The sequence below is a fragment of the Echiichthys vipera genome, assembly GCF_963691815.1.
Source record: "Echiichthys vipera genome assembly, chromosome: 3".
Classification (NCBI taxonomy): Eukaryota; Metazoa; Chordata; class Actinopteri; order Perciformes; family Trachinidae; genus Echiichthys; species Echiichthys vipera.
In genome coordinates, this window is record NC_139828.1 from 13,791,525 (window position 1) to 13,815,411 (window position 23,887).

Consider the following 23,887-nt stretch of genomic DNA (forward strand, 5'->3'; position numbering starts at 1 on the left):
CAGAGCTGGGTCTGTCCGATGTACCTGCCTGTTAAAGGGAAGGTTTTCGTTGCCTACGCATGCTACGGAGGAATTGTTGGTTCTATGTAAATCATAAATAAGTCATAGAGTGTGGTCTATACCTACTCTGTAAACTGTCCTGAGATAACTTTTGTTATGATTTGGCCCTGTAAATAAAATTGAATGGAATGATTCTTTATGACTTGTAATCATACGATGACTGTCCTGACTTTTTTCTTTTTACTCTGACATTCTGACTAAACTATTACTTTATCATCACATCCCTACTATGACTTATTTTTATGACATACTTTTTTATGACACACTTTTCTTTGACCTTTTTTACGACATACCAAATACTATGACATTTTAATATTTTTTTGTGAAATACAAGACGACTTTTTTCCGACTAAAACCTCCAAAGCGTAGACTATGGGGCTGTTAACTGTCGTTTCTACGCAGTATGGAAAAGTAGGTCATTTCATTTCCAGGTCTGGATAAGTTTGGGAAAATGTTTGTGTTGTTTCCAGACTACTATCTCTCTTTCTAACATAAAATATATTAACATAAACAAATCAGAACAACTTTACTAATGTTAAGATGCTACTATTCTATGACTTTTATGGGGGGCTTATTTTTTGGACACATTTTTCTATGACTTGACTTTTTCCAATAAATTCTGCCCGACTGCTTTAGACAGGCTGTCTTATGACTGAGTCAAGCAATTTTTGGACTTATTATATTTTGAATTTTTTGGACTTTTTCGACATACTATACTGTGTTTTTTTTTTCTTTTTTCGGCTTATTTTTGGACGCACTTTTCTATCACTTTCCTGACTTAAGTCATAGGGTTCCTCCGCAGTATGGAATTTAATCTGAGTCATTTCCAGGTGTGGATAAATTTGGAAAAAGGGAAAAGAGTTTGGAAAACTGTTTGTGTTGTTTCCAGACTATTATCTCTCTTTCTAACATAAAATATATTAATATATACAAATCGAAACAAGTTTACTAACGTTAAATTCACTAATATTCTACGAATTTTACAAATCAAAAGAAGTTTACTAACTCAACACAGTCGACCTGTAGATGATATGAAACTAATCGAGCTGGCTGTAGAATGGTGTCAGGTTACCATGGTTACCGTTTTTCCATCGTGTCGTCTGCATTTCATTCATAACATATTTTTATTTATCATTTTATTTATTTACAGTATGTTTACTTCATCTAAAGCCAGTTACGCACAGACTCATGTTTTCTTCTGTAGTTCCTGGTTAATGTCCATCCTGTCCATGTTTCTGTTTCTGTCACAGGTTCAGTTTTTAATTTCACCCTTTTAGAATTTAGCTTAAATAAAATACTGTGCATTGAACAGGTCTCTGTTTGGGGTTATTTTTATGAGCTACAATACGTTTGTACAATGTCTTGTGATTACTTGGCAACATAACGGCATACATAGTCAGAATTTAAGATTAAAAGTTGGATTTTAAAACCATTTATTTACATAATAAGCATCTAACAATTGGTATTCAGATGTTTAATATTGAGCCTGAAAAAGTACAGAAATATTAAATATGAAAATGTGTAGCAAGGAACCCTGGTAGTTTTATTTTCCCAACTAATCAATTTGTCTAGAAAATGTTTGGAAATTGTGAAAAATATGTTTCCCAGAGCAAACGGTGACGTCTTGTTTTGTTTCATCAACAGTTTAAAACTCAAAATATATTCAGTTTACAGTGATATAAGATTTAAGGCGCTATTGATATTTCTGCTTTAAAAGTAAATTAATATTTGAATATGAGTAATTGGTCAATCTGCCGATCGTCTAATCAATGAATTGCTTCAGCTCATATTAAGTTTTTATTGATAGTGTCAGAACAAACAAACAGCCTGCCAGTCAACATCTAAGAAGGTCACAACTAGGTTGTTTATTTTATGATAACTGATACAGGATAAATGTTATACATTCTATTTTAACACTGATATTTTGCTTTTATTTTCAATGTCAGTATGCAAAAAAAAGACAATACAAAGTAAACATTGAGTATCATGAATATGATACATAATTTGACTGCTTTCTCCATATTAAACCAATTAATTTAAGGACTCCTTGTTGCCTTGGTGATAACTTGTTTAGCTACAACACAAAAAAGGGATAAAATAGAAAAAAATCAAAACAAACAAAATGCAAAACATCAAGAGTTGGCTGACAGCAAACACTGTAAAGAACCACATGATCTTAAGATGTATCAATCAACTCATGTAGATGCATATATAAAAATACAGGATCCCTGCTTTATATATATATATATGCACATACAGTAACAATGCAATCACTAGAGTTGTAGAGCCTGTACTGGGCATACAAACAGACAAAATGAAGAGAGCAGGATACACATACACACGTTTACCATTATCTCTCCATATAAACACGCATAAACCAACCAACCAACAAACAGAAGGCTCTCTGGCTTTAGAAGCTAAAAACTACACTCGACTTAAAAAAAAGAAGAAAAAAGAAACAGACATTCACATTTCTGAAACAAATTTCATGATCTCATAACTTCTCGCCTGATCAACCGTCTCGGTGTCCATCAACTTTTAGTGCCACCAGAGAAGCTACAATAATGATGATGAAGAAGAAGAGCTCCATTTGTGCCGTCGTGTCCAACTCGTGCCATCAATCAGGGCCGAGTTCACTGTCATTGATTACTTTGCTGTCTGTGTTGGTCCTTTTACTCCACGGCGTCGCTCCTCTCACTGTGCACTCATTCACTGACTCACTGTCCACCGGTTTAAACGGTCCAGAGTCTGCACTGTGTCTTCATCCGTCAGTGAACCTGAATGAGTGGACATGTCGTGGAGGAAGGTGGAGGTGGGGGACTGCAGCCGTTTATGTCTGTGTTAGTGTATGAATGTCCTGTACGTCCATGCATTTACCTGTGTGTGCTGTATGTCCTTCTCTACGGGGAGGCTGGGGCTTTGCTACCGCTGTAATGAACTTGGTATCTGTTCACCGGTTGCCCTTTCACCTCAGTCGAAAGGCAGGTCGTCTTGCAGGGGATCATGTCCTCTTCCTCCTCCCCCATTAGCCAGTTCTGCACTGAGCGATCAGCCGAGGCCGTAACGTGATCGGCTTGCCAGCCCTGGTGCCACTTGTCAAAGCGTTCATGCTGGCTCGCTGCCACTCTGTGCTGCGACTGTGGGGGGAAATTAAAAAACGGTCAGACACCAAAACAAGATTTAACAAGCAGAAAATGAACAAGTGAGATTTGATTTTCTCGACACACATTATCACCCAGATTCACAGGAAACTAGAGACTGAAATTAAATGCAGACTCCAGCCTACCTTCCTGGCCTTGACCAGCGCTCCTCTGCGGTACATGTAATCCTCAGAGTTCATGACAAACACCATCTTGTGAGTGTTGAGTTTAAATCGACAGTCCAGACTGCCGGCGTTTTCCACGCCCAGCTGGCGGTGCCACTCTCTCCTGCAGCGCATCGCCTCCACCTGCCGCACCTGCCAGCGACGGAAACGACGCAGGTTCCTACAGAAGAGACCATTAATTAGACTTTAACGTGCTGATCGGACATATTTTGAGGACAATTGAAAGAAATATCAGCTACACCAAAATGTTCTCTCAAAGGCTCAACATATAAAATAGAAAACAATAACTTTATAATAACTTTTTAATATTGTCTTGGTTCGACTCAGATGTGTATTTTATTTAATTAAAAAAATGTTGTATATCAATTAAATGTGGGCCAACAGGAAATATTATAAAAAATTTAACACACACACACACATATCAGCACAGCATACCACAACATTTTCCCTTGAAGGTTAGTAAATGTAGTTTTTGTTTGTGAGACCTTGTCAGTAATATGCTGATTTTACTGACAAGTTTACTGTTTGTGGTGTTGAATTACTCATCAAATTAAGTAGTGTAATGCAGACCTGATGGACAGGTGAATAGTAAAATGAAATCATGAATGTCACTGAAAATGCATCAGTTGTATGTGTAGTTGTGCTTAAAGTGTGTGGAAATTCAACTTTCTTTTGGTGTTAATGTACTGAATGCACTACTGTACTAAACTGTTTCAAATCTTGTCCAATTTGGACAAAATATTAGAAAACAAACTCTTTTTTTGCTTTTGTTCCCATTTGAGTCTAGTTCTGTGTCATAGGTTTTGTTTGGTTTCATGTTCGTCATTTGTTTTGCACTATAAACAAATGAAAAAAGAAGTGCCCATAAATATTTGTTGCCAGTGCATTGACGGAGCGATCACAAGCTGATCTGGTTGTATTATTCATACAAGGTGAGGGGCCATAAGATTTATAAATGCACGGCTGAAAATGAGAAGTGGTCTGGAGAAGTCTCAAAAAGTGTTATACCTTGGCAGAAATACGGGTTTGAAGAAGTAGCCCTCTGCTTGAGAACACAGACTGGACTCAGTTCCTACAAACTGCTCCATGTAGCTCGACAGGCACTGAGAGAGAAGACAGGAAAGGTTATTTACTGTACGGCAAAGATTCAGTCAGATTAATAAATGTGTAACTTTTCATTTCAAAGTGTCTTAAATGTGCGTTTACCTGTACATCTAACGGGTCATCAGCCTGGGCCTCTTCAGTGTCCAGCAGCTCGATGGTCATCGTCACATGACCCTTGTTTTGGAGAAACATCACCTGATGACACAGAATGCAGAGAAACATCAGTAAACCACCTCGAACCAACTTACAACGGCTGAATAAAACCAGGAGATTAAAGCTGTTAAAATCTCTAAAGAAGGCGTTGGCACAAGAGAAAGGGTTCCAACTGTAAGTGAATTAAAGGGGCCATGTTTATCTTGGTGTAGTATAACTGGGTGTATATAAGCAGCGTCACATCCCAGTCTAATTAAATGCAGATCAGTCATTAAGGATGGGCATCGAGAACAGATACTAAACTGATATCAGGTCCCCTGGTCAGTACTGAAACATTGATCCTGGACAAAGAGTGCTGCTATCTGAATTTAAGCAACATTAATTATCCTAACATTGCAGGTATTTGTACATTCCTAACTGTCCCGTAATGAAGATGAACCGCTTGCTTGCTCTCCAGTCATGGTTGACAGGGGAAAAACTGCACAATCGTTGGCTCACTTTACTAAATTCAAACCTGTAGTAGTTAGGCAGGCAAAAACTTTCTCAGGACGGGGGGGGGGGGGGTATCTCACTGCTGCAGACTCTGGCTTTTTTTTTTTTGCCTTTTACCTACTAGAGGCATTCAAATACAATATATGTACAAAGGGTAGTCGTGTGCAAAGGGGTTAAAACCAGCAACCTCATGAAACACAAATACAACATTGTACAGATCTGAGACAGGGCAGCGTGTTTGAGTGCTTTAGTAAAGCGGCTCAGCGCAGCCTGTTTGTTGTTCCGACGCTGAGGGGATTTGCCAAACTCAAAATTTGTCTCAGCCTCGTCAAGTCAGGGTAATACTCCTATCATTATAAAACATGATTAAATAAATCTGCAGTTATGAACTCAGGACATGGTTAGCATTGATTTTGTCTAATTTATGTTCCTAAATAATCCCATACACAACATCGATCAAGCTGCAGCCACAGCTTCGTCAGTGGATAGCAGAAGTCACCCAAGTCCAACACTAGATGAGGGGAAATGACACAGGGAAAAAAAAACAAATGTCACAGTCACCATGATTACTGTGAAAGATTAACAGCCCTTCACTGCAGTGGAGGTAAGTTGGTTTAGGTATGCACACAGTCACTGACTGCTTAGTTTAGAGAAAACTCAGTTTGTATCGTTTATGACATTTGTTGACCAGGTGTCTGAAGTAAATGCTCCTCTCATATACACACAGGAAAGTCAGGAAACAATTTAACTTTATAAAAAAAAAGAAGAAAAGATTAGATATAAAAACTGTTGAATATTTGTGCATTTTTTCATGTCTTTAGGTTTTGGACCGAATTATGGAGAGTAAGTATCATTAAGTTAAGAATCAGTATGGATATTGCGGTACCCATCCCTGTCAGTCATAACACAGAAGGAAAAACTGTAACCAACTTAAAAAGGAAATTAATTCAGAAAATGAGTTCTGTAAGACCGTCTGACGTCAGAGCTTCTCTGTATCCTGCTCAGGGACTACAGATTAAATTAGTTTACAGCCCACTGTGGTACACCTAAGAAGCTGTGCACGGTCCCTGTCAAACAAAAAGAAATACATAAAGAAAATGATTAACCCAAAGTAAAGCAGCTCTCTATTAAAGCACTCCTTTATAATAAATATTGATAAGTGATGTGTTTTTTTTGCGAGTGTTCTGGGGTGTTTCTACTGTTTTCTAAAAATACTGAACAACTATTTACAGCGTTTTTCCACTGCAGCGAAAATGGTGGTTGATTATTGAAAACAGTTTCACTGCATCAAACAGCAGCAAAATATCAGGGCCACGAATGTAATTCAGTCATACATTCACCCGGACTGCGCTCACCTTGAAGCAGTTCTCTTCGGCCATGACTCTCTCAGCTTTCCACTGGAAGCTGGTCTCCCAGGCTGCTCTAACGCACTGCGAGGACAGGTTTCCACCCGCTGCCCCCCTCTTCCTCTCTGCCAGGTAAAGATCGACCACCTGCAGACACACCTCGTCGCTCACGAGGTGCTGCAGCTGAAGCCAAAGAAAAGTGGGGGTTAGACTGTTTAACGTTGTAAATGTCTTCATTGTGTGATATGAGGGCTCCGTGTGACAGTTAACCTACCTGCCGAATGATGTTGTGGATGACCTTGTCGATGGTGAAGCCGATGTAGGCGTGGATGGTGAACATCTCTCTCAGAGTGTCTTCATACTGTGTGGAGTCAAGGTTTCCATCCAACAGGCTGCGCACCATATCAAGGAAGGCTGGGTAGTACTCCTCTAACTCCACCTCACCTGTGGAAGAAAAGGGTGTCCCATGTGTTACAACAGCATGTCCCACTCTAATAAAGTCACCTGTGTGGATCTGTTATGACAGGAAGGCTTGAATGGGATTTGGACCATTCGTCTTCACTTCCAATATGAATAAAATGATGAAGTTCAAGTTGAGTTTGTCAGAACTAAAAGCAGGAGTTGTGCGTTGCGGTCAATTCACCAATAGGAAAAAAAGTATTCCGCAACAAATCTGATAATTTATTAATTGCTAAAATGTCGCAGCCTTTTAAAATGTTCGATTAATTTCCTGTTTAAGACAGTGTTTGACTTGTTTAGGTTGTATGAAAATAGACATTAGACATGCAGGATAAGTTTTGAATAGTTTATTTAACGTGTTATTTAATACTGTTAAGTCTGCTTTGCTTTTTGCTGCCTGTAGGGGTTTGTGTGCGGCTCAGGAAACCGCCCAGGTAATATAAGGGCAGGTGTGTGTTCGTCAGGCAGAAAGCCAAATGTCAAGTGAAAGAGGCGGTGGTTGGAAAAAGTCTTTCGACCGCTTTATTAAGCTCACTCATAGCTCATAATGGTTTATTTGTTTCCCAGTATTATTTCTTTAATTTAGAAGAACGTTTTGTTCATTTTTGGAGTGTGAAATAAACAATAATTTTTTTAAGTTGCTAGTTTTTTCTAAATGTTTTTGTAAGCGAGTCAAGCTGACCCCGCCTGCTGTTACTACGGCTCAAACAAAGAACAGCTGAGACGCACAGTAAAGAACATATAATATTGGGGTTCTGAACTGTGTGTTGGACTAAACCCTCAACAATGGTGTGATGACATTTTCCACTGTTGTTGGTTTTATAGAAGATTCATTAAGACAATCGGTAGTTGCAGCCCCATTCTGTGGTTTACTTGCTTTACATTAGGAATAGCACCTGACTTCTAAAATAACCAATTTTGCTGTTTATGGCAGCTGGTTTAACTGGAGCTCAATGGGTTACAATAAACAGATATTAGCAAATAGATCAGGCTTTACATCAGTGATTCTCAAACTCTGGGCCATGGGAGCTGGCCAGGTGTGCCTTGAAATGAGTCTTATGTATGACTTGCATAGAATCACACGTACAGCTGTGCCCCTGAAATACTTGTTCTCACAAACGGTGTGCCAAAAAAAAAAAGACTTGTATGTTATGTAAAGCAGTGGTTTTCAAAAATGGCCGTGTTTTTTCACCACTTCAGCGCAATAACAGATACTGTATGAACAGAGCTACACTGAGACAAAATGTCATATAATACTACACTAATGTGCTTCTAACAAGGGTCAGTGAAATAAAAACCAACTGAACAGTTTTATCTGTTATTTTGTTCTTATCTGTTATTCTCTCTTCAACATAATGCCATTTAAAATTCTGGCAAAGCAAAGAATAGCAACAGTCTTTTCAACATGTGGAATCCTTGTCAAACAAACCCTTCCTCTCGTAGTGTGAGTATGACTCAACGCTGTGAATCCTGCAATCATTTAGGGGAACTGACATCAGAAATAGATTTAAATTCACTTTCTGATTTAGCATTCATTAATTAGAAGTAATTAACTCATCTCTCCGATGAGGTAATGCATATATTACAGCTCTTGATCATGGTTCAAGGATCTAAAACAAAACCTACACTGAGCTTATTTCACCATGTCCAGTCGTATGTCGCAGGCAGTGGAACTCAACTTAAAGTGAAATTATGGCGCAAAATGCTCCCTTGGTCTTTTTTTGGCAATTACATGCATCAAATAAGCCATCGTGCATGAACTATTAACGGAGCAAACCGGTAGAGTCGCTAAAAGCCTGATTAGATCGGGGCATTACAGTGAAGGCATTAAAGCTGATTTTTTTAACCACTAACACTGCTACAGTAGCATGATAAGAGTCCCGACACATTAACCAAAGCACCAACAACGTAGTTCGTGAACCCGAAGTTTATTAAAAGACTTAACAACTGACCCCGGTACCAACTCCTCTCGTAGTAAAGTCCATTCATGTCGAGTCGATTACCAAATGCAACCCAAAAGGAAGGAGCCCATTGGTGCTTTGTTTTATGTGTAGGGACTCTTCTCATGCTTCTGCATAAGCTCTGTGTTATTTTGGGCAATATTAAAAAAGTTAAAAAAGCCATTTTAATGCCTTCACCGTACTGCCCAGAGCTAATCAGTGTTAGCCACGTCTGTCTGTCATTGACTCTGCCGAATTTCTCCGTTAATAGTTGTTACACAAAAACTGTCTCTGTGGCTTATTTGATTTCTGTAAGTGCTGAAAAAGTCCATGGGTAATTTTGTGCCAGAATTACACTTTAATTGTACCACTCTAGTATTGCATAACTAACCAGGAGCTGAACTTACTGGGCTGTTTGAGGCGGAGCTCCATGGCCAGGTCGCATGCTTTTTCTCTCCTTCCCTCGGCCATCAGCAGCCTCTCCCTGCTCTGCTCAGCTCGGTGCTCCAGCAGCTGCCGCTCTGCCTGCCGGTAAACCCGCAGCAGCCGCGAACACAGGGTCTGGTGCAGCCGCAAGAAGAAATACCAGTTGTTGTTTACGAAGAAAAGGTTGTAGACACCGTCCAGCTCCTTCTGATGCTCTGCTTCAGGGTCGCGCAGGTCCACCTTCTCCCCGGGGGCACCTGAACCCGTTTCCATGGGCGTAGATCCAGGGGTAGATGAGGCAGTCCCTGCTTGCTGGCTCGTGCTACTGGAGGTGGTGGAGGCCTCTGTGTCTGGAGGTTGGGATGGGCTGCAGCGCCTCCGCCTGGACTCACCATTGAACTGCTGCAGGGGTTGGGACTGGGCCTGGGGCTGTGATTGGGCAGGCTGGGGTTGAGACTGACTCCCTGTAGCTGCTGCTGCTGCTCCTGATGCAATATTAGAATTACCATTTCCTCCTCCCACGCCTCCTGCTGCTGCTGCTGCTGCTGCTCCTCCTCCTGTTGCTGCTGCTGCTGCCGCCACCGCTCCACCACCTAATCCTCTTTCTCCCCCCTCCTCAGGCTCAACCTCCTCATCTGTCCAGTCTTCAGTATCACTGAGCTCGCCACGGCGGGAGAAGAACAGGTCGGGGACAAAGTGCTGGATGATGCGCTTGATGTGGTCCTTGTCGTCTTTGTGGATGGTGGGCTGACGTTTGACATGGTAGATGATGAGCGAGGCAGCGTCCTCCAGGATCTGTTTGTCATCGTACGTAAACACCATGTGAGGCTCGCTGGATGCGGCTGCTCCTGAGCCGTTACGGCTCTGCTGGCCAACTCCGCCCTCTTCTGTGCTCTGCTCCTGACGCTGCCAGACACAGAAAAACGATGAATGCCGGCAACTTCAGAAAGACATACTGTGTCACAAACTTTCTACTTTATATACATGTTACAGGAACAATATGATTGATTCTGAAGTTTTCCTCTAACAGCAGCACTACAAGGATGAAAATAAAACATAAAAGGAAATGACAAAATAATATCAACTCAAGGTCCATTTACTTTCTTTCTTATACTGGAGCTTTCGGTCCTATCAACGATCCCCATCAGCAGCAAGTGTATAACCATGAACTTGTAATTGATTCTTGTGATTCAGTCTTGAGTTTAAATCGGTATGTCAACTTTTGTTTACAATGTCAAGACTGAACTGTACAAGGAAACCAGAAAAAAGGAGCAAAGACTAATTTGCTTAAATGAATACTGGGTATTAAGTCACCTAGTTATCACAAATATGACCACCAGAATAAGATGAATCCTTTTTGTTTGGAGGGCTCTACAACTATAAAGAAAAGAATCTCGGTGAGTGTGTCTCTAATTCACATAAGGATCAAGATCAATCATCCGATCTACTTCACACCTGGCAGATGTGTTGCTGGGGACGTACTTTGTGTTGAATTTGGTGCAATTTGTGGCACTTTAACAACAACTTGTGTTTTGGTCTGTAACTTTTGATCTGTAAATCTCAGACACAACTCTGTGGAATATGTGGGTCCAGACGAATCTAACCCTGAAGGCCACGCCAACTGGCATCTAGATTGTTTTTTCACCTTAATTGTGTCTAAATCTGGGTTGGTTTTTTTGCTTCTCCTCCAACACAATTTGAGCAATCACCAAATTTGGTACAGAAAATCTCTGGACGTGACCTTTTCTGATGTCACTATAGCTGGTTCTCAAACTTTGCTCAAATGTTGTGGGCTCATACCACAAAAATATATCTCCAACCACTTCTGGTGGACGTGTAGATATGCTGTCCAAGTGGCCATGACAAATATAGTCAATTTGGCCAATAGGTGGCGCTGTAGCAGCATCATCTAACTATAAAGAAATTAAGCTCTAGTCTTACACATATCTCAAGATTTCTTCCAATCATCTTCACACTTGGCAGATGTATTGCTGAAGACCGAAGGGAGTGCAGTGTTGAGTGTGAAGTTGAACTCAGATAAGCAATTCTTGAGAACGCAGCTAGCAGCACCTCTGAACAGGTACGCCCCAACTGGGCTCTGCACTATTGTTTTTATGTGAAGGGGCTTTAAGAGTTAAGGTATTAGGAGAGTTAACTTGCCCTTAACAGTTTAAAATTATAATCAATAATTTCATTGTGACCAGCTTCCAGTATAACTTTACAACCTAGCCCAAAAATCATACATTAAAGTAATGATTAACTATTCATATTATAGGAGATGTTGAGTTGGGATGGCAGACAGGAAGAAAGTTTTTACCTCATCGTAGACACTCTCAATCTCATTGAGAAGACTCTTCGATCGCAAGGCCTTCATGTCATTCTGTTTGAAATTGACTCCTTGGTGGTCGAGGGACTTCAGGTAAGCCTTCTCGTACTGCTCCCTCCAAATCTTATTGAAACCCTGCTGAGCCTCCCTCCACTCCTCCTCCTTGGCTTTCAACCTGTAAAGGAAGACACACCTGTAATGTTAATACTTCACAAAACACAGCCATGACTATTAATGTGTTAACATGTCTGTCACAGAACTTTCTTGTGCACATGACAGATTATAGGGGTTCAAGTATCTGCGGGAAGGAACGTGTCAAGTTGTCAGGATGCAATCTCCATTTGAAAGCCTGCCACGTGTTAAACACACATTTCCATGTGCCCACGTCAAGAACACCGAATACACAAACACTTTTTTAAAAAAAGCTGTTGTTGGTATAGTTCACCTTTGTTGGCAGGATGCACAAATATCCCTGCCTGTTGATACAAGGATCTTATTCATACGGTCAGCAAATCAACACTTCTATCACACTGTCCGTTAAATAAGTAGGATTTCTCCGGTGCGGTTTGTAGACACAACATTAAAAGTTTGCTTCAGCAAGGTTGCCTCCTCCCTGGCTTATTGACATCAGAACACTGACCGCCCAAACTCCTGCTCACCAGCTGGTGAAAGCCAATCCCAGACTCCCTGTTGTTATGGAACGAGCTTTGTCCGCTTGGCGTTGATATATTTGCCTTTTTCTACACTGTATCTACCATTTTCGTATCTTTTTTTGGACTCATGCTTTCACATGTGTGGCAGTTACACTCCCAGTGGCCAAAGGCTAATGCCCCGAAATGTCTGAAACACAGCAAATGATAAAAAAGAAAAACCACAGGCAGAGGGCAGGGGCTCTAGTGGGTCATAAGTGATTACTGGTTATTGTATGAATCCATTCATTGTAAAGTTGTCTAAGAGCAGAATTTTAAACTCTGATAAAATACTATCATAAAACTAGAATTGCCACCATGCAATTGTATGCCTCCGCCAGACAGTCAAGTTGCAGTTTACATCCCAATTGTCAAGACTTACATCATTTTTGTAATGAAGACTTTGAAGGGATTTTATGAAAATATTAAGTGTATTCCTGGGTGAAACGTGGATGTTTCACACACGTATTCAACTCAGGAGTGCAGAAGATCTAAACAGCCACCACAGTTTCAAGATTAGTGTCACCAACTCAGCATCTGACAAAATGTCTCTCCTTTTCTTCCTGAGTAATGGCGTTTAATAATGGACAGAAACATTATGATGTCACAGGAAAGTTGACCTTTGGGATAAATGTCATCATTTTATATCCTATGAAAAATTTGTGTCAAATATTGTCACAATTAGCAAAGGAATTATTGACTTATGGCCTAAAATGCAATTTGTGAGGTCACACTGAGATAATGTGTTCACAAGAAAAGGAAAGATAAGTATGGACAACCCGAAAACATAATGCCTCGGGACATGGCGCTCTCACCAGCGCAGACGCATAGAAACGATGCTCTTTCAATACCTCGACAACTTTCTTACTTAATTAACATTGTACATTTGTGCGGCATTGGGTTAAAAATCTGACTGCAGGTCTGCTTTTTTTTATAGATTCGATCATCAAACGTGGATATGGTAGTTTTGATAAACATGGTATTAAAATGTATTGCGTTGACAATATTACTATTAAACCATAATCACTTTCACAGACAGCTGTATTTGGCCATCAGAGCAGAAATTAGAAATTAGAAATTAGCAGTAAAGTTGATAAGTGGTAGCAAATGGTTTTATATTGTCGCTGGTTTGTGTCTGTAAACACAGCGCTTACATAAATAGAATACAGTCAGCAGTAACCGTGGTCCTAGTATTCATCATGCATATGTGGAATGTGAATAACCTGATTTCTCTGTGCTCATGTAAACACCATATCCCAAAATGATCATAGGATAAGCCTCATAAACGGGATATTCATGTCCATCTAAACACACTGTTGTACAAGAAAATTTGAGCATTCTATGACTATGTCAAGTTGAACATAAAAGTAATGCATGCATAAACAATTCTGCCAGTGAATTTCTTCCATTAATCATTTTACCAGTGAAGAAACTAGAAATAAAAAGTCCTGACCTCTTGAGCACCACAGGCACAGCGGTAGCGGGACTCCTCTTCAGTCCCTCAATGATCTCGGGGGCTTTGTCACCATAGATACGATACACAGCACGGCGCTGGATGACCTCGGAGGTGCCGCCCAGGCAGTCGTCTAATCTGAATCGGTCCTGGTCCTCAGGTGAAAGACGGGAGAGCTTCTTCTGGACACTCTCTAGCACCCTGATGGTGGCCAGGTTTGTCTCCAGAACCACATCCAACTATAAGTGGAGAGTTACAGACAAAGCTTTTAAGACTAAAGTATAGTGCCAAGTGCTCTGTGCTAAAGCTTATGATCTCTCCTCTTTTATGAGAGATTTTTTTAAAAACAAATACACATCGGGGAAGTTGTGATGTTTATATAAACCTCCCTTCTTGTAAACAGAATCCTTGTTAGGATGTACGCACCTCGAATCTTTCATCCTCGCAGCGATGCAGCTGCTCCTCATAAGGAGTCTTCTTCGAGCTGACGAAGGTGGAGTCTTCTGACCAAGACGGAAATGACACCCAGGTGTCGTTCAACACCTACACACATAGACATCAATGTAAAATCATTAATGGGAAATCTCTTTCTACAGGAAAATATTTCACGATGACATGCCATTCTAGCATTTCTGTAATTTACTACATTTACGCTAGGAAACACAGTAATATGCCAGCAAAAGACAGGAAAGAAGAAGACTACTAGTATGTAGACAGTGCATGTTTCAAGCTTTTTAGTAAAATCTACTTCGCAAATATTTTATTAGGAAAGAAATCCATTCAACACATCTATCTGAAGGATACACACAATGCATCTTGGTGAGGAACACTGAACGTAAACAGAAACTCCACTCGTCATTGATCTAGTGCCAACTCTTTAGGAAAATGTAAGTGGGTGTACCTCCTTGCAGAGGGCAGTGCGCCCGCTGCATTTAGGCTGCTGGTAGGTCTTGGGCAGTGCTCTGTAGCTGGACCCCAGACGCTTGCAGGAGGCATAATCCACCTCCCTGCCCCCTCCCCCCTCCATGTAGCGATCCGACAGCCCTGACACAGCATGAGAGAGCTCTTTGTCCCCCAGAAATGACTTGAACTGTGTGTACAGTTCGGGAAACTTCCTGGAAGGAGATGGATGATTGAGTCATGATTGAGAGATGAATCAGGAGGACGACCGATTAAAAAAACAAGTGTTACCCGTCTGAAGCCATCAAATAATCCTACTAGTGAGAATATGAGTAAAAAATCGTATTGATAAGACCATACAAGTTCGATAATTATTGATCATATCACTACTATTTGCATATACCTTTAAAACATTCTTTAAAAGGGCCCTGGTAGCTCACCTGCTCGAGTTTACACACCATGTACCAAGGCTGAATCCTTAGTACAGTGGCCCTTTGCTGCATGTCCTCCCCTCTCTTTCTCCTGCCTTCCCTGACTCTCTCCAAGCTATCACTATTTTTAAAAATCTTAAATGATCCAGAAAGCCTTTTAGACATGTCAACATTTTTAACAGTAGTTGCCAGCCTGCAGAAATACCTGTATGCTTCTTCTAAAAGACGATACATTAGCCTCTACACTTCCTGTTCACTCCCTGCAGCTACTGTATCCATTCATTTGTACATTTATTTGTCTGATTTCATCCAACTGAACCAATTCACACATTTATTCAGCTCAGTCATCTTTCCATCCACTCACCCCAGGAAAGGAGTGACTAGCTGTAGCAGCTCCGCTCCCGAAACTACTTCCTGGTTAAACAAGGCGATGCAGCGCAGGAAGTTCTCATAAACCTCCTGGCTTTTGAACAGGCGACGAACCTGAATGACGAGGAGGTTCACAGAGAAGTCACACCAATTAATTTCTTTTCTTTAATTAGCCATTTAAAAAACAGTGGCAGTGGGTCAAAAGAATAGTATGAGACATAGAAGAAAGAAATCTAACATCACTGCCATGGAAACTGAAGCCTCACCTTATCAAAGAAGGAGAACTCTCTTAAGACTCCATGTTTGCCAACTGAAGCAAAAGACTGATCTTTGGTACAGGAATATTTCATTTTTTTCTAAATAAAAAAAGAAAAGAAATGAATGCTTCATGGTCTTTTTACATATACATTGTTAAAGTTATTGTAGTTGAAGCTTTTTCCAAGTGTTTCTTTAGGAACAACAACAATTTGAACCTTTGCAAGGACATGTGTGCCTACACTGGTGAATTGCCTGAGGTGGTTATTCTAAATTGAGAGTTTACCTTGAGCAGTGGGGACATGTGCTGCAGTAGGATGGGCCTGGGCCTCTTTTTGTTCTGTTTGGATAACGTGTCCTCCTCCTCTGGCCTTTTCAGCTGCTCTTTCCCTCCTGTCAGTGAGCTCCCTGTGAACTACAAAGTGTAGAAAAAGTGTCACAAATTGAAAAATACCCGTAACATGACATGACACGTTAAAATACCTTGTTTTGTGCAACCAACAGTCCTTTAAATGTACTTTCATAGAAGACTTAAAAAACACAAAGATTTGAGGAGCAATAGCCGGTGAATCTTTTGACATTTTTGCTTGGAAAATGACGATCTTCATAAATCAATTTGTTTTTTAAATAGCCGACAACGAATGTTCTGTTGTTACTTGTTGTTTAGCAATACATTCACCAAGAATACCATTAGTAATTCAGTTGTGATCTATGTTAAAACACTGAAAATAAGATGAAATCACATTGAAAATATGGTATTTTTGGTTTAAACATTCCACTGATTAAGTCACAACCATTTTGATTTTTACATACATACACATTACACTGTCTGCTGTTTTACTGACCAATGATCTCTTGGCATCGGGTAAGAATTGCCCAAACTCAGCCAGCAGGTCTTCTTGCCCCTTGAAAAGACTGGCGACTTTAGAAAACACCTCATCTTCTGTCATCCCGCTGCTGCCCCGGCTGCCCCGACTCTCCTTCACCTCCAGCTGCTCCTTCTGAGGGGTGGCAAGGAAACAAGTGGTGATCAGAGGGGCCTCAAACTTAATTTTAAAAAGTAGAAATTCTTTGGCCAGGCTACACATGGTAGTCATAGTCTTGGTGCAGGAGACACAAACTGTCCTTCAAGGAAGAGGGGTTCCAGTGGCTGTTGGCCTTCTTAACAATTGATAGCACTGTGGTCACTTTAACTCCTTATTTTTATCCAGTGAGGCACTGTTGCACTTTGTTGATTGATGATCGTTAATTGTTGTCCCATGTCACTCATGTCGTCGTGTATTCCATCTCTTTTAATCATTAGGTCTTTGTCATCGTGTATGTCATTATTGTACATTTTACTGTTGTTTTTGCTGCTGACTGTACTGCAAATTGCCCTCCGGGGACTATAAAGATCTCTTGACTTGACTTGAGGCTAGTGTAGGAATTGACACAGGACAAAAACACATCAACTATGACCTTTATCTAACTGCAATTCTTATTTAAATTACCATAAAGCAACTTAGAAAGGGCTCATATTATCGTTGTTATTGAGAATAACAGTGCTGTGAGACCTGGGCTTTGCTAAAACTGTTGCTGCCCCCAAATAGTTGACCAAGCACTGGCCAACCAAAAAAATCATTAACAGACCGAAATTTCATTGGTCGATTGGTCGCTGCTGACAGGTCCCTTGGCTGTACTTCGCAGATAGACAGTTAACAGTTAAGAGTCATATCGGGAAAAATGTATAAAATATGGGATCACATTGAAAAGAACAAGGATGACCCCAAGAAGGTCACATGCAAACTTTGCAAGGAAAACTTTGCCACACTCGTCCACGAGGAACATGACCTCCTACCTTAATCATGCAAGTAACGTTAGCCTACCTACCTGCCAATGGCGGCCCGTTCCGACAGTTTCCTTGTTGATTTTTTCTGACACATTCAGAATTAGAATCTGAAATAATTTGCCGGTGTCATTAACAGGCGGCAGACTTGTAGCAAGCAGCTGTACGCACTTATAATGGTTATTAATTATGTTGAATTATGTTATTTAGTCTGAGGCTATACTTGGGGGGGTATATACACAGTAAATCTAAAAAGTCGACTAATCACTCTACATGACGACCACTTGTCGACCAAGAAAATCCTTGGTCGGGGGCAGCCCTAGCTAAAATCCTACAAGAACAGTCCAATCTTTCAGTTGGAACAGGAGGAATCTAAGAAAAACTACAACTCCCCTTCATTGTTTTTGTTTTTAAAAACTTAAATCACAACATTTGATCTCCACAGTACCTGATATGTGTGAAGAATCTCTAGGAAGGCTCTGTAGATCTCTGGGTGATCCAGGAAACGGTTTTTAATCTTGTTTACATAGCTGATGGCACTGTCGAACTCTACGGGGCTTGTCTCTGAGGCAGGTGGGGATACAGATGAGGTGGTCGCCTGATTCTGGCCCTCTCTGCTAGTCAGAGGAAGAGAAAGCCTGCTAGGAGGCTCTGGAGGTCCTGCGGGGGTTGAGGAGGATAGGGACTCCGTTGGGGCAGCCTTGACTTCACTGGTCTGGGCAGGTCCAGCTTCAACGCTGGCAGCAGAGGCACTACCTGAGGTTGCGGTCACTGCAGAGGTGGTGACACTCTTCCCCTGCTGTCCTGGGGACACCTGGGCAGATGAAGCAGAACGACGTTGAACCGCATGGTTAGATGTGCATTAATTTAGGTGAATGAAGTTGTTTACTTCAAATAAGATTTGGGGAATAATATCGGTGGTTAAGCAAGGTTAATGATGTAAACTTGTAAACACTGTTGTGAGCAGTACATTGCACTCAAATAATTTGAGGAGAAACAAAATGGAAACTAAGTAAAACTACAACTTTGAGTTACCAAAACAATTTTAAGAATGGTCACTTTTCTAATCTATAGATAATGATTGCATTGTGGACATTACTTTTGCTTTGTGAGAATTATTTAGGGCACTTTATAGCGCATGAACGTGACACTGACAATTCAGACACTCATATAAAACAGACAGTAAATATAGTGCACTATACAGTAAAAATGGAGGAATTTCTGACACAGTAAGTGTTTCCCTTAAGTTTATAACTAAGTTTCCTGTTATACAAAATATTTTTCACACTCGATTAGATAACACATTGTGCATATTTTTACTCTACTTTACTCAATAATATCACATTAATATTGAGTGAAACATTTACATCCTACATGACGTTTTTTGATGCACTATTAAGTCAAATAGAAAATCAATAAGGGAGGCTTCTTTTTTACAAAAACATTAATTCGGACCATATTCAGTGACACGGCTGCCAATTACAGTTTGCAAATCTCAAGTAACACTCTGCACACACCTCCACGGGTCCTCAGGTTGCCCAAACAAATTCCTTAGTCAAGTCGTCCAAAGAAGAAAATCTCTCCCACAAGAAAACATCATTAGCATTTTTTTTTTCAGAGAGGAATGTTTTATGCAGGAAAAGTATATTAAATCCTTAATTTAATCTGGCAGGGGGGGTACCTAAGAGTGACTGAAAACACTTAGATTCAGTTTTAATTCAGGTGACATTTGGAATGGTTTCATCTTGTTTATAACCTCATCTGAGACCCTGTTTACACTTTGTTTTAAAATGCTTCTTGGGAGATCCTATCACTACTGCACAGTGCTAAATAGAAGTTTAAACAACAACTAAGATCCAATCACTCAAACCACTTGCCGAGGTGGTCTGGGACACATTTGACCACATGAAGGACATGGTGGTTGTTTTGTTGACAGTGCGCCAGCGCTTTATAATTGCCCATTTACGGCGATTTGGACAAAGTGCCGTGTGGTCATGCTTTCGCACTGTGTTCATGGTCCTTGTACCACCCAGAGGAAGTGATGTAGGGAGTAACAACATCTAAACACAGGTGGTCAGCTGGAGATGCATGATACACAGACACAGGTGTGAACGAGATGTGTCTCGGCTTTCCACTTGTGTTCGGATCACTGAAAGGCATTTTAAAACTAAGGGTTTTAAAGCAAACCACACTGGATCAGCCTTGAGTCAGGGTGCATCTAAACCGTACTAACTTATTCTGTATATGTTTTAGATCCAATTGTAGACAACGTATGTTGCTCAGTCCTTAGGGACTTGGCTTGAGAACTGAAGGGTTGCTGGTGCCCTTGAGCAAGGGACTGAACCCCCAACTTGATGCTTCCTCATGGGGCAGCCCTCTCGCTCTGACATCTCTCCATTAATGCATGTGTATATGAATGAGACTGGCACTAAAAGGATTGTTTTCTTTTCTTTTTTTCTTATCTATCAAGCTGTCTAAGAGAGATATTCATCCACTGCACCACTTTTAGTACACTTTACAACACTGTCAGTTTATTAGATAGACCTGTCTAATAAATCCTACCTTCATTAAGTTATAATGTTCAGTCTTGGTTCAAACTATTTTAAATAGTTGTTGATTTAACTTTATGATAAATTAACTACCAACTGAGTTTATATGTACAATTCAGCATGCCAAATTTTAGATCTTTCGAAACCAGGTGATCTTAAAACAGAGCACCAAATGGGTATTTAGTGCAGAAGAAGCCGGTTTCCTCTTAAGGATTTAAAAGTTCACACACTGTACCTTTCATTATACCACGAGTTTGTAACGATGCACCTGCTAAAGTTCCATAGCTTTGAAAATAAAGAGATTTTGAGATCGTATCAACGTCTGTTGAAGAGCGTCTCACCTGTGTGGAGAACGGAGATTGAAGGAAAGCCACTCCATTCTTGGGGACCTCTATCCGATACCCCGGTGGTAGGAAGGCATTGAAGCCCAAGACTAGGTCCGGGTGTCCATGGAAGAGCTGTGACACGCGGTTTATCACCCCCGGTGTGTCAATACTAATCAAGAGAACAGGCAGACACAGACATATTAGTAGTGGGGTAAAGATTAGCTTCCTCTCTCATATGCTGCATGAACACAACAAATAAAACAATAAAAAAGAAGAGTGTTGCAGCTTAGTTTAAAACAATAATAATAATAATAATAATAATAATAATAATTTCTGTCATCCCACAATTAAATTTTAAGAGAATATAAACTGCTGGATAATGAAAGTGGGATGGTAGCTGCAATTTCTAATTTATTGATAAGTGCCTTAAAATGTGTGGTTGATCCCTCTGCACATATATTTTGCAACGTAATCAAAATCTACACACAAGCTCCCCCTTGTAGACTGTATTAGGGAATACATTCATTAAAAATGTATTACTAAAAACTCATTTGGTAAGTATCTTCTTGGATAAATACCTCTGCGACTTGAACTCTTTCATGATGTCGAGAAACTTGTTGTATATGCCAGGATCATTTGCAAAACGAATTTTGACTTGATCCAGATATGACAAGGCATCTTCAACCTAAAACGCAGAAGAGAAAAGAAGAAAAACCATCAATGCAGCAAATAAATAGTACAGCCAGTTGGACCTGAGGAGAAGCTTTTAAATAAACATCCTTGTTTGTGCTGTTGACGACGACGGCTCTTACAGGAATGTCCATCGAGCACTTGAACATGTTGAACAGGACAATGGCTTGTATGCATTGTGTCTAATTAATAATTGTATAACCATATAATGGGAAGTAGCTACTACTACTCACTCCGCAGACACTTACCTCTAATTATTTAGAAAACATCTTTAAAAATCTCATCTCAAAAGCATAGTGTGTAAACATATATACTGTTTGTAAATTGTTTTCTTGTTTGTAAATAATTGTCTTCTTCCTTCTTTCAGATTCTTTAGAAGAGTTTAATCAGCTTGTGTTTTGCTTTTGTAGTGTGTTTTGGCTGATGTTTTAATATTAATGTTAGGTGGGCATCTCTTACAAGCCCCCAGGGGTTTCTTTTATCACACCTGTGCATTTAAGTATGTACGTGTTTATTTCTGTTATTTTAATCTTGTTTATTATGCACAAATAAATACATTAAATGAAATAATACTGCCAAATTCCAATGGATGCCACTAACAAAGAGACATATTTAAATCCCTCATTACTATTGGCGGACATATTGGTACATGAAGTTATGTTTATTGGTAATCTTTGCTTTCTTCATTGTCAGCTTGGAGTGCTGTATCAACAAATGCACTAGTCAGCTGTAACGTTACAAGCTGTACAAAAATAAATAAATAAATAAATAAATGGGCGAATAGGAGAAACACCGAGCAGCTTTTGTTCACTGGACCTTAGCTTTTCTTTTTTCACAACATCAACCCAGCTTAGGTTAGGTTACGGTACAAATGTGTGAGCACAAAGCGTTTGTCACAAACAGTCCACATCTACAGAGGGTTGTTGAAGCTAACGTTAGCAGCCAACTGCAAGTCAACTGGCGATAATAACTCTTACAAACACCTAACCCGCATACACATTTATACACGTTTAAGTCACCGCTGCTCCTTAAGCCAACGTATGCAAAAACAGCGTGGTAATATTAAACTACTCCGATAACAAAGACATGTGTAACGAAGCTGCTAATCAAGTGAAGTAGCCGTTGTTGGCTCTTGGCTAGCCCCGGCTGATGTCCTCCACTTTGTTCAGGTTGGCTGAAAAAAACACGAACAAGGAGGAACTTCCCACAACCGAGGTTTGAGTTAACGTTTGTGCTCACATAGTCAGGCTGTTATTATTGACACCGTAAAATATAAGAAACTAACCGCCAACTGTGACTGTCACTTACGAGACATCCATTAATGAAACATTAGCCTCGACATTTAACCTTTAAATAATAATGGTGTGGCTGTTTTAGCAATGAATTACTTTTAACAGGCCAGCGAGCTAACAGACGTTAACAGACGTTAGCCAGCCGTTGCTCTCACCCCTCGACGTTCGAAAAGAGAAAAGCCTCAAATCCAATGCAACGAACAAAATGGTTCTGACTCTGAGGGACTTTTCCCCCTCTTGTGTCGTGTCCGTTTGTCTTCTTACCTTCAGCTTCTGGAAGTGCTGCTGCTGCACTTGCTTTTGTGTTATAACGTAAGGCTTGTCTTGGATTTGGTTTATTTGCTTCGCGGCGGTGCTGTGCGCCTGAATCTTCGCCATTATATCCCGGCGACAGGAGGCTTTTGTTGATGAGAGGAGCCACTACTACCAACAACTTGAGAGAGGGGGAAGCTTCGGTGTTGGCTAGCCGACAAACCTTCCTCTCGGTCGGGAAGCCAGCCTGCCAGCCAGCAAGCAAGCAAGCAACCCCCCTACTTTGCCTTTTAGCTGGACAGTCTCCGTTCACAGCGCAAAAAAAGGACGGAAAATCCAGCAGAGTGGAGGAGGGATGACAGACAAGCTGCTACTCGCTGCGACTTTGATGAAACATCACCATCGAGTTTAACAAGCCGAGGCGAGAAGCGTCGGGAATATGTAAGCTAAAGGGGACAATGGTTGCCGTTTATCGTATTTAAAATAACTATCGCCTGTCTCTTTAAATTCGGCGGCAGCGGTCTGTCTTGGCGTCCGGAAGCCAGAGTATAGGAGTGAAAATTACAAAAAAAAAAGTGAAAAATTGAACTGCGCAGGCGCAACCGAGGGGCGGAGCTGAGTTCAACAAGAATCAGATTGCTCCACTCCCCCCTTCACTGCTACAAAGGAACAATGTTGCTCCGTGCAGAAAGATAGCTGCATACTTTCAGTGGAGGAAGAAGTACTCACACCCCTTACTTACAGAGAAGTAGTATTACCACACTGGAGAAATACTCTGTTACAAGCAAAAGTAAAAGTTAAGTAAAAGTACAAAAGTAATGGTATCAAAATGTACTTAAATCAGAATCAGAATCAAAGTACAAAAAGTTAAAGTGTTGCATTTTGTGAATTTTGAAACCTCAATAACTTCGTGAATTGTTTTTTGGTGAAGGATTCAAATCAGCCCTCTGGGTTTTTTTTTCCTCATCCTGCACAGTCTATTATTTGTAATTTTTATAAATGTTTTTAAATTGTGCAAACAAAAATAAAATAAAAAAAGTACTCAAGAAGAATGGCCCATTTAAGAATATTAAGAAGAATAATTCCTTTATTAAACCCGCAAGGGGAAATTCATTTTTTTCACTCTGTTAATATATTATTCATGTTACACACATGCAGGACCTATAAACATGCAATTAATAGAGAGATATCAGAGCGAGGGGGCTGCCAAATGGATCGGCGCCCC

At 40.4% G+C, this 23,887-nt stretch overlaps 1 protein-coding gene across 2 annotated transcripts; it reads right to left on the bottom strand.

The window, feature by feature from the left end:
• Nucleotides 1-1,915: 1,915 nt before the first annotated feature.
• sin3b (SIN3 transcription regulator family member B) lies at nt 1,916-23,039 on the bottom strand. 2 transcript variants are annotated; one of them, XM_083911221.1, is made up of 20 exons: nt 22,675-23,039; nt 21,007-21,113; nt 20,444-20,597; nt 18,002-18,367; nt 17,598-17,663; nt 16,574-16,729; nt 16,015-16,143; nt 15,740-15,829; nt 15,469-15,587; nt 14,675-14,888; nt 14,200-14,316; nt 13,774-14,012; nt 11,623-11,806; nt 9,287-10,211; nt 6,755-6,924; nt 6,490-6,663; nt 4,592-4,684; nt 4,394-4,488; nt 3,347-3,545; nt 1,916-3,197 (listed from the first exon to the last, which is right to left on the bottom strand). In XM_083911221.1, the coding sequence occupies exons 1-20, from the start codon at nt 22,786-22,788 to the stop codon at nt 2,961-2,963; spliced, it is 3,948 nt and encodes a 1,315-aa protein (XP_083767347.1). In that variant the 5' UTR covers nt 22,789-23,039; the 3' UTR covers nt 1,916-2,960. The 2 variants fall into 2 exon arrangements, with proteins under 2 accessions (XP_083767347.1, XP_083767348.1); XM_083911222.1 differs by lacking the exon at nt 17,598-17,663.
• Nucleotides 23,040-23,887: the final 848 nt, after the last annotated feature.